Raw genomic sequence first — 12,658 nt, forward strand, 5'->3', positions numbered from 1 at the left:
CGTTTTGGGGTGGGGTTGGAGGGTCCTGAGCCTCTAACTGACACCCCCCCCCCCTCCGGGGATGCTGGGGACCCTGGGCTGGGGACATGGGGGACCCATCACGGCTGCTCCGCACTGGGACCATGGTGACACTGGGGACCTGCCACGCAGACCCTGTGCTGGGCCGTGGGGACGCCGTGCCAGCCATGTGGGGACCCACGGTGGCCGCCCTGTGCTGGGACCATGGGGACCCTGTACTGGGGATGCTGGGGACCCTGGGCTGGGCTGTGGGGACACTGGGCCAGCCATATGGGGACCAAAAATGGTCAATCTGTGCTGGGACCATGGGGACCCTGTACTGGGGGTGCTGGGGACCCTGCACTGGGGACACTGGGGACCCTGTTCTAGGCTGTGGGGACATGGTGCCAGCCATATGGGGACCCAAGATGGACACCCTGTGCTGGGGCCATGGGGGACCCTAAGCTGGGACCTTGGGGACTCTGTACTGGGGACACCGTACTGGGCTGTGGGGACACTGTGGGGGACCCAACATGGCCACCTCATGGGGGACCTCATGCTGGGGACAGTGGGGACCCTGAGTTGGGGCCATGGGGACCGCGGGGACCCTGTACCGGGGATACTGGGGACACTGAGGACCCCTGCCAGCCCCGTGGGTCCCCATCATGGCCGCCCCGATCCCGGGGGCCCCGGTGCCCTGCTGGGGGGTACCAGGGGTGTCGGGGGGTGCCAGGGGGTACTGTGGGGTGGGGGGGGGGGGCGTGGGGGTCCCCACGGGTGACGTCAGTGGCAGCGTTGCTGGGTGACGGCGGTGGCGCCCGGGCCTGCGGTGGGGCCTGACGTCAAGGCCCGATGGCCGCCCGCCCGCCCGGCAGCATGGAGGCGGTGGCAGGCCCGGCCGGCCGCCGCTGAGATGGTGAGGGGGGGTCCCGCCGGCCGGGGGGGGGGACACGGGGGGACGGGGACAGCCCCCTCCACGGCCTGGCGGAGGGAACAGGCCCCGGGGACGGGGGGCCTGGGGAGGGCGGTGGGACGGGGCCTGCTCGGGGCAGGGGACGGGGGGGGGGGGGCCAGGCCCTGGCGTCCCCGCGTGTCCCCGCGTCCCCCGGCACGGGAGGGGGACGGGGCTGACGGGGGAGGACCCCCCCTCGCGATCGGCCGGGGCCCCCCGGCAGCTCCGTGCGCAGCCCCTGCCTGCTGTCCCCCACCCGCTGCCACCATCCTGCTCCCCCCATCTCGCTGTCCCCCATCCCGCTGTCCCCAACCGGCTCCCCCCTAATCTGCTCCCCCCCCATCCTGCTCCCCCTGACCTGCTCCTCCATCGCACTGCCCCCCAAATTGCTCCTCCCATCCTGCTGCCCCCCATCCCACTCCCCCCCCCTCACTTCCCCCCCATCCTGCCGCTCCTCAAATTGCTCCCCCCATCCCACTGCCCCCCAAATTGCTCCCCCATCCCACTCCCCCCAACCTGCTGCCCCCCAAAACACTCCCCCATCCTGCTGCCCCCATCCTGCTCCCCCATCCCTCTGCCCCCCAAACTGCTCCCCCCAAATCGTTCCCACCAACCCACTCCCCCCAACCTGCTCCCCCAACCCACTGCCCTCCAACCTGCTCCCCCCTAATTTGCTCCCCCCTAATTCACTCCCCCCTAATCTGCTCCCCCCAGTCCACCCCCCAACCCTCTCCCCATATCCCCTCTCCCCCAGTGCACCCCCCAACCCTCTCCCCCATAACCTGCTCCCCCCAACCCTCTCCCCACATCTCGTCTTCCCCCATCCTCACTGCCCCCCAATATTCTGCCCCCCCTAAACCACTGCCCCCCAACCCTCTCCCCCCCAGGACCTCAAGGGCCAGTACTGGACGGACGATGACTCCGACGGGGACAATGAGTCCGAGGAGTTCCTCTACGGCGTCCAGGTAAGCACCATGGGTGCTGGGTCCCATGGGTGCCATGGGGGGGGGCTTGGGGACACCCCAACCTGAGCCCAATCCCAAGTGTGGGGCTGCAGGGGGGGTCCGGGTCTGACGGTGCCATGGGGTGCTGTGCCGCAGGGGACCTGCGCCGCCGACCTGTACCGTCACCCGCAGCTGGACGCCGACATCGAGGCCGTGAAGGAGATCTACAGCGAGAATGCCGTGGCCGTCAGGTGGGTGCGCCCGCCGCCCGCCAGCCCCCGCACCCGGCCGTGCCATCCCCGGGCACCCAACTGTGCCATAGCCAGGCACCCAGCCGTGCCATCCCCGGGGCACCCGGCCGTGGCATTCCCAGGACACCCGGCCATGGGATCACTGGGGCACCTGGCTGCGCCGTCCCTCAGGCATCCCCGGGCACCCAGCCATACCGTTCCCAGGACACCCAGCCATGGCATCCCTGGGCACCTGGCTGTGCCGTCCCTGGAGCACCCGGCCATGGCATTCCTGGAGCACCCAGCTGTGGCATCCCCGGGCACCCGGCCATGGCATCCCCAGGCACTCAGCTGTGCCATCCCCGTGGCACCTGGCTGTGGCATCACCAGGCACCCAGCCGTTCTGGGCTGGACGTGGCATCCCCGGGCACCCGGCCGTGGCATCCCAGGGCACGCGGCAGTGCCATCCCCACGCACCCGGCAGTGCCATCCCTGGGGCACTCGGCTGTACCATATCCAGGGCACCCAGCCGTGGCATCACTGGGCACCCAGCCGTGCCATCCCCAGGGCACCCGTCCACAGTCCCGGTGCTCTCCCCATGCCATCCCGGTCTCAGGGGTGCACGCACTTGATACATGGGGAGCCACACGTGCCCGTCACCACCCCACAAGCCTGCCTGCCCCGGCACGGTGGGCACCGGACAGCGGTTCCGGCACCGTGCCAGCCTCACCCTGTCCCCCTGCCACGGCGCCACGTGTCTTCACAGGGAGTACGGGACCATCGACGACGTGGACATCGACCTCCACGTGAACATCAGCTTCCTCGATGTGAGTCCCCGGGGTGCCCCCGCCGGCGTCGGCACGGGGAGGGGGGGAACGCGCACCCGGGGGGTCCCCAAATTTCCCTCCCCGCCCGGGGGTCCCCGCGGCTGTGCCGAATCACGGCTCTCCCTCGGCAGGAGGAGGTGGCGACGGCATGGAAGGTGCTGCGGACGGAGCCCATCGTCCTGCGCCTGCGCTTCTCCCTCTCCCAGTACCTCGATGGCCCTGGTGAGTGGGGACGGGCAGGACACGGTGTCCCCGTGTGCCCTCGGGATGGAGACGGTGGTGGCACCGACGGCTTGTCCTCCTCTCTCTCCCCGCAGAACCGTCCATCGAGGTTTTCCAGCCGTCCAACAAGGAGGGCTTCGGGCTGGGTCTGCAGCTGAAGAAGTAAGAGCCGAAACGCGGTGGGCACCCAAGGTTGGTGGGTGGGGTTGTCCACGGGGTCACCGTTTTGCCCCAAAACCGGCCAGGTGCCACGTGTCCCCGTGCCGCCACCTTTCATCTGCCACCCAGCCCCGTGATGGGCTCACCACCAGCTTTGGGCGGGGAAGAGGAGGAGCTGGGTGGCATGAACCACCCAAGCACCAGGCTCAGTGGGCACCGAAGCACCCATGGGTGCTGTGGCACCCCGCTCGGGCACCCATGCCACCTCTCTGCCAGGATCCTGGGCATGTTCACATCCCAGCAATGGAAACATCTCAGCAACGATTTCCTGAAGACCCAGCAGGAGAAGCGGCACAGTTGGTTCAAGACGAGCGGCACCATCAAGAAGTTTCGTGCTGGCCTCAGCATCTTTTCCCCCATCCCCAAGTAAGACCCCGACAGTGTCCCCAAGGGACCCCCCCTCTGTCCCCTCACCCTGAGCGGCTGGGGACCTGGCGCTCGGCCTCAGTTTCCCCACTCGCCCCTCGGACGCTGCTGCTCCCTACCAGAGCCCGAGGAGGTGGAGGTTGCTCCCAAAAACCAGCCGAAGGGTGAATTCGGTGCCGGGTGACGGAGGAGTAGGGGAGCTCGGGGGGATTCTGTGCCCGCAGGTCTCCCAGCTTCCCCGTCATCCAAGATTCGGTGCTGAAGGGCAAACTGGGCATCCCCGAGGCTCGCGTCAACCGCCTGATGAACCGCTCCGTCTCCTGTACGGTGAAGAACCCCAAGGTGGAGGTTTTTGGCTACCCCCCCCCCAGCACCCAGGCAGGTGTCGCCCCCTTCAACATCCTGGTGGGTGCCTCCCCGCCTCGGGGTTTGCTTTCCTCTCCTTTCCCTTCCCGGATTCCCGGGCGCTGTTCCGGGGTCGGATCACTTGTCGTGGGGTGGTGGGACCCCCTTGGGTTGGGGGGGGCAGCCCCTGCGGGATTTCTCCCCTGCACCTTGTCCCCAGCACCCTTGGGTGCTCGTGGGCGAGCTGGGACGCCGGCCGTGGGGTCCTGCGGGGTTTTACCCGCCTCTTGGTGCCACGTCCCCGCTGCGGCTGCGTCTCCAGGAGGGTGTTGGCATGGCGGGGGTCCCGCTGTGCCGGGGGCGGGTGTTCGGGGCTGCCGGTGCCGCGCAGAGGTGAGGGTGCGGGGGGGAAAGGGGATAACGCAGCTGGCTCCGCTCCGGCTCCGTCGCAGGTCGGCGGCCACTGCAAGAACGTCCCTACGCTGGAGTACGGCTTCCTCGTCCAGGTGAGCGTCCTGTATCCCACTCATCCTCATCCTGCTGCCCGGAGCATCCTTCCTGCTGTCCCACATCCCACTCTTCCCCATCCTGCTTCCTGGAGCATCCTTCCCACTGCCCCACATCCTTCTCAGCCCCATCCCGCTTCCTGGAGCATCCTTCCCATTGCCCCACATCCCACTCTTCCCCATCCCGCTTCCCGGAGCATCCTCCCTGCTGCCCCACATCCCACTCATCCTCATCCTGCTGCCCCACGTCCTTCTCAGCCCCATCCTGCTTCCCGGAGCATCCTTCCCGTTGCCCCACATCCCACTCATCCTCATCCCGCTTCCCAGAGCATCCTCCCTGCTGCCCCACATCCTTCTCAGCCCCATCCCACTTCCCAGAGCATCCTTCCTGCTGCCCCACATCCCACTCTTCCCCATCCCGCTTCCCAGAGCATCCTCCCTGCTGCCCCACATCCCACTCATCCTCATCCTGCTGCCCCACGTCCTTCTCAGCCCCATCCTGCTTCCCGGAGCATCCTTCCCGTTGCCCCACATCCCACTCATCCTCATCCCGCTTCCCAGAGCATCCTCCCTGCTGCCCCACATCCTTCTCAGCCCCATCCCACTTCCCAGAGCATCCTTCCTGCTGCCCCACATCCTTCTCAGCCCCATCCCGCTTCCCGGAGCATCCTCCCTGCTGCCGTACATCCCACTCTTCCCCATCCCGCTTCCCAGAGCATCCTCCCTGCTGCCCCACATCCCACTCTTCCCCATCCTGCTTCCTGGAGCATCCTTCCCACTGCCCCACATCCTTCTCAGCCCCATCCCACTTCCCAGAGCATCCTTCCTGCTGTCCCACATCCCACTCTTCCCCATCCTGCTTCCTGGAGCATCCTTCCCACTGCCCCACGTCCTTCTCATCCCCATCCCGCTTCCTGGAGCATCCTTCCCATTGCCCCACATCCCACTACATCCTCATCCCGCTGCCCGGAGCATCCTTCCCACTGCCCCACGTCCTCCTCAGCCCCATCCCACTGCCTGGAACATCCTCCCTGCTGCCTCACATCCCACTCAGCCCCATCCCGCTGCCCGGAGCATCCTCCCGAGCACCACGGCCACCGCGGGGGCTGACTGCCACCATCCTCCCCCTCAGATCATGAAGTACGCGGAGCAACGGATCCCGACGCTCAACGAGTACTGCGTGGTGTGCGACGAGCAGCACGTCTTCCAGAACGGCTCCATGCTCAAGGTGTGACGACGGGGACCGGGCAGGCGCGGGCTGTCACCCCGTGTCACCGTCCCCGACCCTTCCCACGGCTCCTGTCCCCTCCGCAGCCGGCGGTGTGCACCCGGGAGCTCTGCGTCTTCTCCTTCTACACCCTGGGCGTCATGTCCGGCGCGGCGGAGGAGGTGGCCACGGGCGCCGAGGTAGGGGTGCGCGCAGCGGGTGACCGCGCCGTCACCTCGGGGTGCTGTCCCTTCACCCCACGCTCTGTCCCTAAGGTGGTGGACCTGCTGGTGGCCATGTGCCGCGCCGCCCTGGAGTCCCCTCGCAAGAGCATCATCTTCGAGCCTTACCCTTCCGTGGTGGACCCCAACGACCCCAAAACACTTGCCTTCAACCCCAAAGTAAGCGCCGGGGGGCGGGGGGGCTGGGGGAGCCCCGAGGCCCCCTCTGATGGCCACCTCTCTCCTGCCCCACGTGTAGAAGAAGAACTACGAGCGGCTGCAGAAGGCCCTGGACAGCGTGATGTCCATCCGGGAGATGACCCAGGTACACCGGCGTAGCCCCACACCACCCATTGCCCCGTGTGAGACCCCCCCCCGCCCCGGTGCCGGGATCCTTCGCCGGGGGTGGCGTTTTGGTGCCGATCTCCATCCGCCTACGGTTGGGTGGGTGCCGGGGGACCCACCCGCACCCCCTCCCGCCTCTGCCAGGGGTCCTACCTGGAGATCAAGAAGCAGATGGACAAGCTGGACCCGCTGGCCCATCCCCTCCTGCAATGGTAAGGCCGAGGGTGCTGCGGCCCCGTCCCCTCTGCCCCACGGCCCTCCCCTCTGCCCCACGGCCCTCCCCGCTGCCCCACGGCCCCCAGGACAGGAGATGGGGTGGGGGGCAACCGGGCATCCCCGGCACGACCCCCTCAGCCCCTTTCTCCCGGGGGGGGGGGTTTGCGACCATCCTCCGGCCTCGGGGCAGGTTCTGGCGCAGCTCCCAACTCGGCCCCGCTCCCAGGGGAGCGTGGGACCACCCTGCCTGACCTTCCTCTTCCTCCTCCTCCTCCTTCTCCTCCTCTTCCCAAGGATAATCTCCAGCAACAGATCCCACATCGTCAAGCTGCCTCTCAGCAGGGTAAGGGGCCTGGCCGGGCTCCAGGTGGGGCGCGGGTGCGGCACGCGGGATGGAGGGTATGGAATGTGGGATGTGGGATATGGGATGCGGGATGGAGGGTATGGAATGTGGGATGTGGGATATGGGATGTGGGATGGAGGGTATGGAATGTGGGATGTGGGATATGGGATGCAGGATGGAGGGTATGGGGTGCAGGACATAGAGTATGGGATGCGGGATGAATGATACGGGAGGTGGGATGTAGAATACAGGATACAGGCTGCAGGCTATAGGATGCGGGGTGCAGGATATGGGATGTGGGACATAGGATATGGGATGTGGGATGGAGGGTATGGAATGTGGGATGTGGGATATGGGATGTGGGATGGAGGGTATAGAATGTGGGATGTGGGATATGGGATGCGGGATGTAGGGTATGGGGTACAGGACAGAGTATGGGATGCGGGATGCATGATATGGGAGGTGGGATGTAGAATACGGGATACAGGGTGCAGGCTATAGGATGCGGGGTGTAGGATATGGGATGTGGGACATAGGATATGGGATGTGGGATGTAGGGTATGGGATTGGGATGTAGGGTGTGGGATGTAGGATATGGGATGTGGGACATAGGATATAGGATGTGGGATGTAGGGTATGGGACTGGGATGTAGGGTGTGGGATGTGGGATATGGGATGCAGGACGTAGGATACGGAAGGTGGGACGTAGGATATGCGATGCGGGACGTAGGGTATGGGATGTGGGATGCGGGATGTAGGATACGGGTTGTGGGATGTAGGGTATGGGAGGCAGGACATAGGGTATGGGGTGCGAGCTGTGGGATGGAGGATGGAGGGTGCGGGATGCGGGATTAGGGATCTAAGGATATGGGGTGGGTGATGTCAGGGTCTGGGATGTAGGATGCGGCCTTTGGGATGGGGTCTGCAGCCTGTGAGACGTGGGAGGCAGGATATGGGATATAGGATGGAGGATATCTGACGTGGGCTGTGGGATGGGGGACAAGAGCCGGGGAATGCCGGGGGCCCTCCTGGCAAGCTCAGGACAGCCAAAGCGGGGCTGGGACGGGCACGGGGCCAGGCTGCCGTGCATGATCTCTGTCTGTCTGTCTGTCTGTCCGCTCTCCCCGCCGGCTCCGCCTTTGCTCTTCCCTTTCCCCTGGTAGCAGCTGAAGTTCATGCACACCTCCCACCAGTTCCTCCTGCTCAGCAGCCCCCCGGCCAAGGAAGCCCGGTTCCGCACTGCCAAGAAACTCTACGGCAGCACCTTCGCTTTCCAGTGAGTTGCCCGGGGGGGCGGCGGGAGCCCCCCAAGCGGGCGCCGTGGGGCAGGCTGCCGCGGGGCTGACGTGAGGCTGGCTTTTTCCAGTGGCTCTCACATTGAGAACTGGCATTCCATCCTCCGCAACGGACTGGTCAACGCTTCCTACACCAAACTGCAGGTAACGCTCTCCCCCGTGCCCGACACCCGCCCCGGGGCAGGCAGGCAGGCAGGCAGGCAGGGAGGGATGCGGGCAGCTGGAGATGCGCTGCCTGCAGAGGCCAGGCTGCCTCCGCCACCGTGCCCAAGCTGTCGGGGTGACCCCGCATCGCTCACCCTGGTGTTTTCCTGCAAGCTGCATGGAGCAGCCTATGGCAAGGGCATCTATCTGAGCCCCATCTCCAGTATTTCCTTTGGATACTCAGGTAAGAGGCTGCCTGCGCTGCCCAGCCCTGCCTGCGCTCCCATCCCCACTCCCTGCATGGGCCCGGGGATGTCTGGCATCGTGCCGGCTGGAGGAACCGCGCGGGAGCGGGCAGCATCCCGCATCCTTCCCACCTGCACCGGCTTCTTCCCAGCCAGGTTGGGGCTTTCCGATGCGCCGGGGAATTAAAACCCCAACATTTTCTAGGCTCCGAAAGCTGCTGCGCTCGCTTTTGGGGGGTTCCCGGGGTTCGGCCGCAGGGCGGGAGCACCCAGCGTGGCCGTCCCCGTCTGTGGCATGTGTCCCTGCGTCACCCCAGGGGTGCTCCCTGCCCGGGATTGACGGCCGCCGCCTCGCTTCTCCGCAGGGATGGGGAAAGGGCAGCACCGGATGCCTTCGAAGGATGAGCTGGTGCAGAGGTACAACCGGATGAACACCATCCCCCAGGTGACGGGCTGGGGGACACCGTGGGAGGATGGGGACGGGGACGTGGCACCCACGGGTGCTGAGGATGGGGCGTGCCGAGCCCGGCCGGCGAGGGGGTAATGCCGACTGCTCTCCCCGCAGACGCGCTCCATCCAGTCCCGCTTCCTCCAGAGCCGCAACCTGAACTGCATCGCGCTTTGCGAAGGTGCGGGGATGTGGGGGGGAAACAACGGGAGGGGGACAGGCAGCACCCACATCCCTGGCTCACCGGGTGGGTGGAGGAGGGAGGGAGGGAGGGTCCCCACCACGGGCTGCGCCCAGCAGGGACCTCCGTCCCCCGTCCCCCGTCCGACAGCCCCTTCCCCCGGCAGTTATCACCTCCAAGGACCTGCAGAAACACGGCAACATCTGGGTCTGCCCCGTCTCGGACCACGTCTGCACCCGCTTCTTCTTTGTGTGAGTCCCGGGCTGCGCCCACTTCGCCAGCACCCGTGGGACACCCGTGGGATACCCCCTCACCCCTCCTTCTCCCCTTCCAGGTACGAAGACGGCCAAGTGGGAGATGCCAATATCAATACTCAGGACCCCAAAATCCAGAAGGAGATCATGCGTGTGATTGGGACTCAGGTGTACACAAACTGAGCGGTGGCGGGGACCCCCCCGGGACCCCCCCGGGCACCGAGCGAAGACCCCGGGCGAGGCCGGGGAAGGACGAGCGGGTTTCGAGCCTCCCGGGCAGGGCAGAGACGGGGGCCGACGCCGGCGGCTCCACCCTGTACATAGGCGTCCAGCATCCAGTGAGCACCAGGCGGGTTTAGCGGTCCCTTGTCCCCTCCCCGTCCCGTCCCCCAGTGTCCCCGACCCTGTGGCAGCGTGGAGAAGGAGCTGCGGGGGCTGGCGTGGCCGGTGGCCGCCCCTCCTGGCGTTGGCAGCGACGGCGTTTTTATCGAAGACGAGAAACCGAAGCAAAAAAAAAAAACAAAAAAACAAAAACCAAGCCAAACCAAACCCAAAAAACACAGGAAAAAAAAAAAAAAGAGAAAAGGAATCCGTGTTGGCGTAAAGTTTGGCGTAAAGTTGGCGTAAAGCTGGCGTAAAACAGCTGGGGGGGTGGGGAGGGGATGGGATGGTGGGGAAGGGACGGGGGCACGGGGAAGGGATGGGATGGTGGGGAAGGGACAGGGGCACGGGGAAGCGATGGGATGGTGGGGAAGGGACGGGAGCGTGGGGAAGGGATTGGGGCCACAGGGAAAGGGGCGTAGGGAATCGACGGGGCTTTGGGAAAGGATGGGGCTGCGGGGAGGGACTCACACCACCGTCACACCATGGCAAAGGGATCGTGCTACGGAGCAGGGACCACACCACGGAGAAGGGATTGTGCCTCAGGGACGGGACCACGCTGGGGACACGGGACCACACGGAGGGGACAGGACCCCGTAGGGACCGGTGCCGCGGCAGAGACTCACGTGCGGAATGAGAAGAAAACCCCCCGGGGGACTGCGCTTTATTTCAGCTCAAGCTGATCCCAATAACTACACGGATACAGAGTCGGTGCCGGCACGGCTGTGTCCCGCTATGACAACGAAAACCCATCGGAGAAGGCCCGGAGGGTGCCGGGGCTCAGCGTGGGGACCCCCGGGAGGCGGCGGGGGGCTGGCAGAGGTAACTGGGTACCGAGGTTCCCCACGGCCCTGGGGCTCTCCGGGTCGGTCACGGCAGCACGAGGCCACGGCAGTAAAATATCAGCCCTTAAGAGACGGCAGCTCCTGCGGCATCAGCCCGAAGCCGCCCGGGGACACCGGCCAGTCCCGCGGGGACACGGGGGTCCCTCGCCAGGGGTTCAAGGGTCTGAGGGATTTAAAATAATAAAAATAAATACCCCGAACCAGCCCTTCGCTGCGCCCCCTGGAGATGCAGGCGGTGTTTTCGACCAGGATTTATAAAGTCAAGAATCGACTTAAAAAAAATAACCCTGGTTTAGGTACAGTCACCGGCTGAGACCCGACGGGCTCGTCACAGCAGTGGGCGCACTCTTGGCATCCCCTCTGCAGTGTCCCCCATCCTCGGGGGGGGTGACGGAGGGACCCCAACATCTGTCCATCACCGCTTGTCCCATACCGGCTGCTCGATGTCCCCAAAGGCCACCCAAACCCAGGCGGGGACACACACACACGCGGGGCAGGTGCCTGTCCCCTCGTCACCCACCCTGCCAGCCACCCCATTTTTTTTTTTGCTTAATTTTGTGGGGTTTGGGGTTTTTCTCCCCCCCCCGCCCCCTTAAATAAATCGAGCCACTTTCCCATGGTCATGGCGGTCGCTGGCCTGCGGGCACGGCCACGAGGGGACATCCCACGGGACACGCTAACGTCCTCCAGAAGCCCCCCGCATCGCTCGGAAAGAACGGCGAAAGCCCAGGGGCCAGGTCCTGCCCCGCTCCCCTCCGCAGCCGGGGTGAATTCCTCTAGATAAATGGTAATTCCTGGGAAAAAAGCAAATAAGAAGAGAGGCCCACGCTCCTCTCCCGGCTCCACCAAATTCCCGGCGGATGGTTCGGCCCGGCCGGAGTCGAGCTGGTCAAAAAGGGGTCCCCGGCATCGTCTTCTCGGGGGAATTGGGGTGGTGGGACACGGCAGCGAGTGCTCCAAAGAACCAACCAAGGTGACGATTTTGACAAAATAAGTTTATTTCACTTCGCTTTGTTTCTGCCGAAACCTCACATTTTTCTTTTTTTTTTTTTTTTTTCTTTTTTTCTTTTTTTGGCTGGGAAAAAAAAAACCAAACCCCAAAATCCCCCCAAACCAACCGAAAACGCAAAGAACCGCATCGCTTCGCCCTCTCCCGGAGGCGACCGAGGGGCTCTTTCGCCCAGCTCGACTCCCCCGCCGCTGGCTCCCGCCTGGGCCACGGGCTGGGGGAGCCACCGCAGCCCCCCCCAAACCCCCCCCCCCCCACCCCACCCCCCCCCCCGCATCCCCCCATCCCCGGCCGTGAATCGGCCCCCCAAAACCGAGCCCTTGAGCCCCGCGAATCGGCCCCCCGAAACCGAGCCCTCTAGGAAACGCTCGCAGCTCTTAAGGCCCGAGGTTTCTCTCAACCCTTCTTAATTTCTGGTTTTGTTTTTTTTTTTTTTCTTCTTCTTCTTTCCTGTTTTTTGTTTTTTTGTGTGTTTTGGTTTTTTTTTTTTTAAATTAATTTATTTATAGATATATTTTAAAAAAGCAATAGTCCTTTGGTCCCTAAACTCTAAGGAATGATATGACTCTGAAACAAGTAATCCTATGTCCCTGTGCCAGTGACAAGCAGGGGGAAGCGCGTGTCCCGCCGCCCTGCTCCATGGGATATATATATATATACACTTATTTATATATATCTTCTATAAGTCCAACACCCTTTGATCCTTTTTGTTTTTTTTTTTTCCCCCGACGTGGGGAAAAAGAAAATCTTGCCGTTTTCCTTTTTTCCAAACAAGCATCCTCCAGGTGAAGCGCCCGAGGCTGGTCCCGTCCCACCGGCTTTGGTTTAAGAATCCATTTGGAGCCTCTTTTCCTCGTTTCTCCTGGGAAATCGGTAGCAGCAAATGAGTGCTTTAAAAAAAGAAACAAAACAAAGG

At 64.3% G+C, this 12,658-nt stretch overlaps 1 protein-coding gene across 1 annotated transcript in view; it reads left to right on the forward strand.

Annotated features, from left to right (window-relative positions):
• PARP6 (poly(ADP-ribose) polymerase family member 6) overlaps window positions 1–10,062 on the forward strand; it is a 12,847-nt gene extending 2,785 nt beyond the window's left edge. The window contains exons 4-24 of the mRNA XM_050903483.1: window positions 1,837–1,914; window positions 2,050–2,144; window positions 2,890–2,950; window positions 3,082–3,172; window positions 3,268–3,334; window positions 3,608–3,757; window positions 3,982–4,162; window positions 4,555–4,608; window positions 5,741–5,836; window positions 5,923–6,015; window positions 6,091–6,216; window positions 6,296–6,361; window positions 6,526–6,593; window positions 6,892–6,940; window positions 8,104–8,216; window positions 8,307–8,379; window positions 8,554–8,623; window positions 8,990–9,069; window positions 9,190–9,253; window positions 9,420–9,504; window positions 9,588–10,062. Of these exons, the coding sequence (XP_050759440.1) occupies window positions 1,837–1,914; window positions 2,050–2,144; window positions 2,890–2,950; window positions 3,082–3,172; window positions 3,268–3,334; window positions 3,608–3,757; window positions 3,982–4,162; window positions 4,555–4,608; window positions 5,741–5,836; window positions 5,923–6,015; window positions 6,091–6,216; window positions 6,296–6,361; window positions 6,526–6,593; window positions 6,892–6,940; window positions 8,104–8,216; window positions 8,307–8,379; window positions 8,554–8,623; window positions 8,990–9,069; window positions 9,190–9,253; window positions 9,420–9,504; window positions 9,588–9,690 (1,863 nt within the window). The 3' untranslated portion in view covers window positions 9,691–10,062. The remainder of the gene's footprint in view (window positions 1–1,836; window positions 1,915–2,049; window positions 2,145–2,889; window positions 2,951–3,081; window positions 3,173–3,267; window positions 3,335–3,607; window positions 3,758–3,981; window positions 4,163–4,554; window positions 4,609–5,740; window positions 5,837–5,922; window positions 6,016–6,090; window positions 6,217–6,295; window positions 6,362–6,525; window positions 6,594–6,891; window positions 6,941–8,103; window positions 8,217–8,306; window positions 8,380–8,553; window positions 8,624–8,989; window positions 9,070–9,189; window positions 9,254–9,419; window positions 9,505–9,587) is intronic.
• The last annotated feature ends 2,596 nt before the right edge of the window (window positions 10,063–12,658 follow it).

Source organism: Gymnogyps californianus, chromosome 11 (assembly GCF_018139145.2).
Source record: "Gymnogyps californianus isolate 813 chromosome 11, ASM1813914v2, whole genome shotgun sequence".
NCBI lineage: Eukaryota > Metazoa > Chordata > Aves > Accipitriformes > Cathartidae > Gymnogyps > Gymnogyps californianus.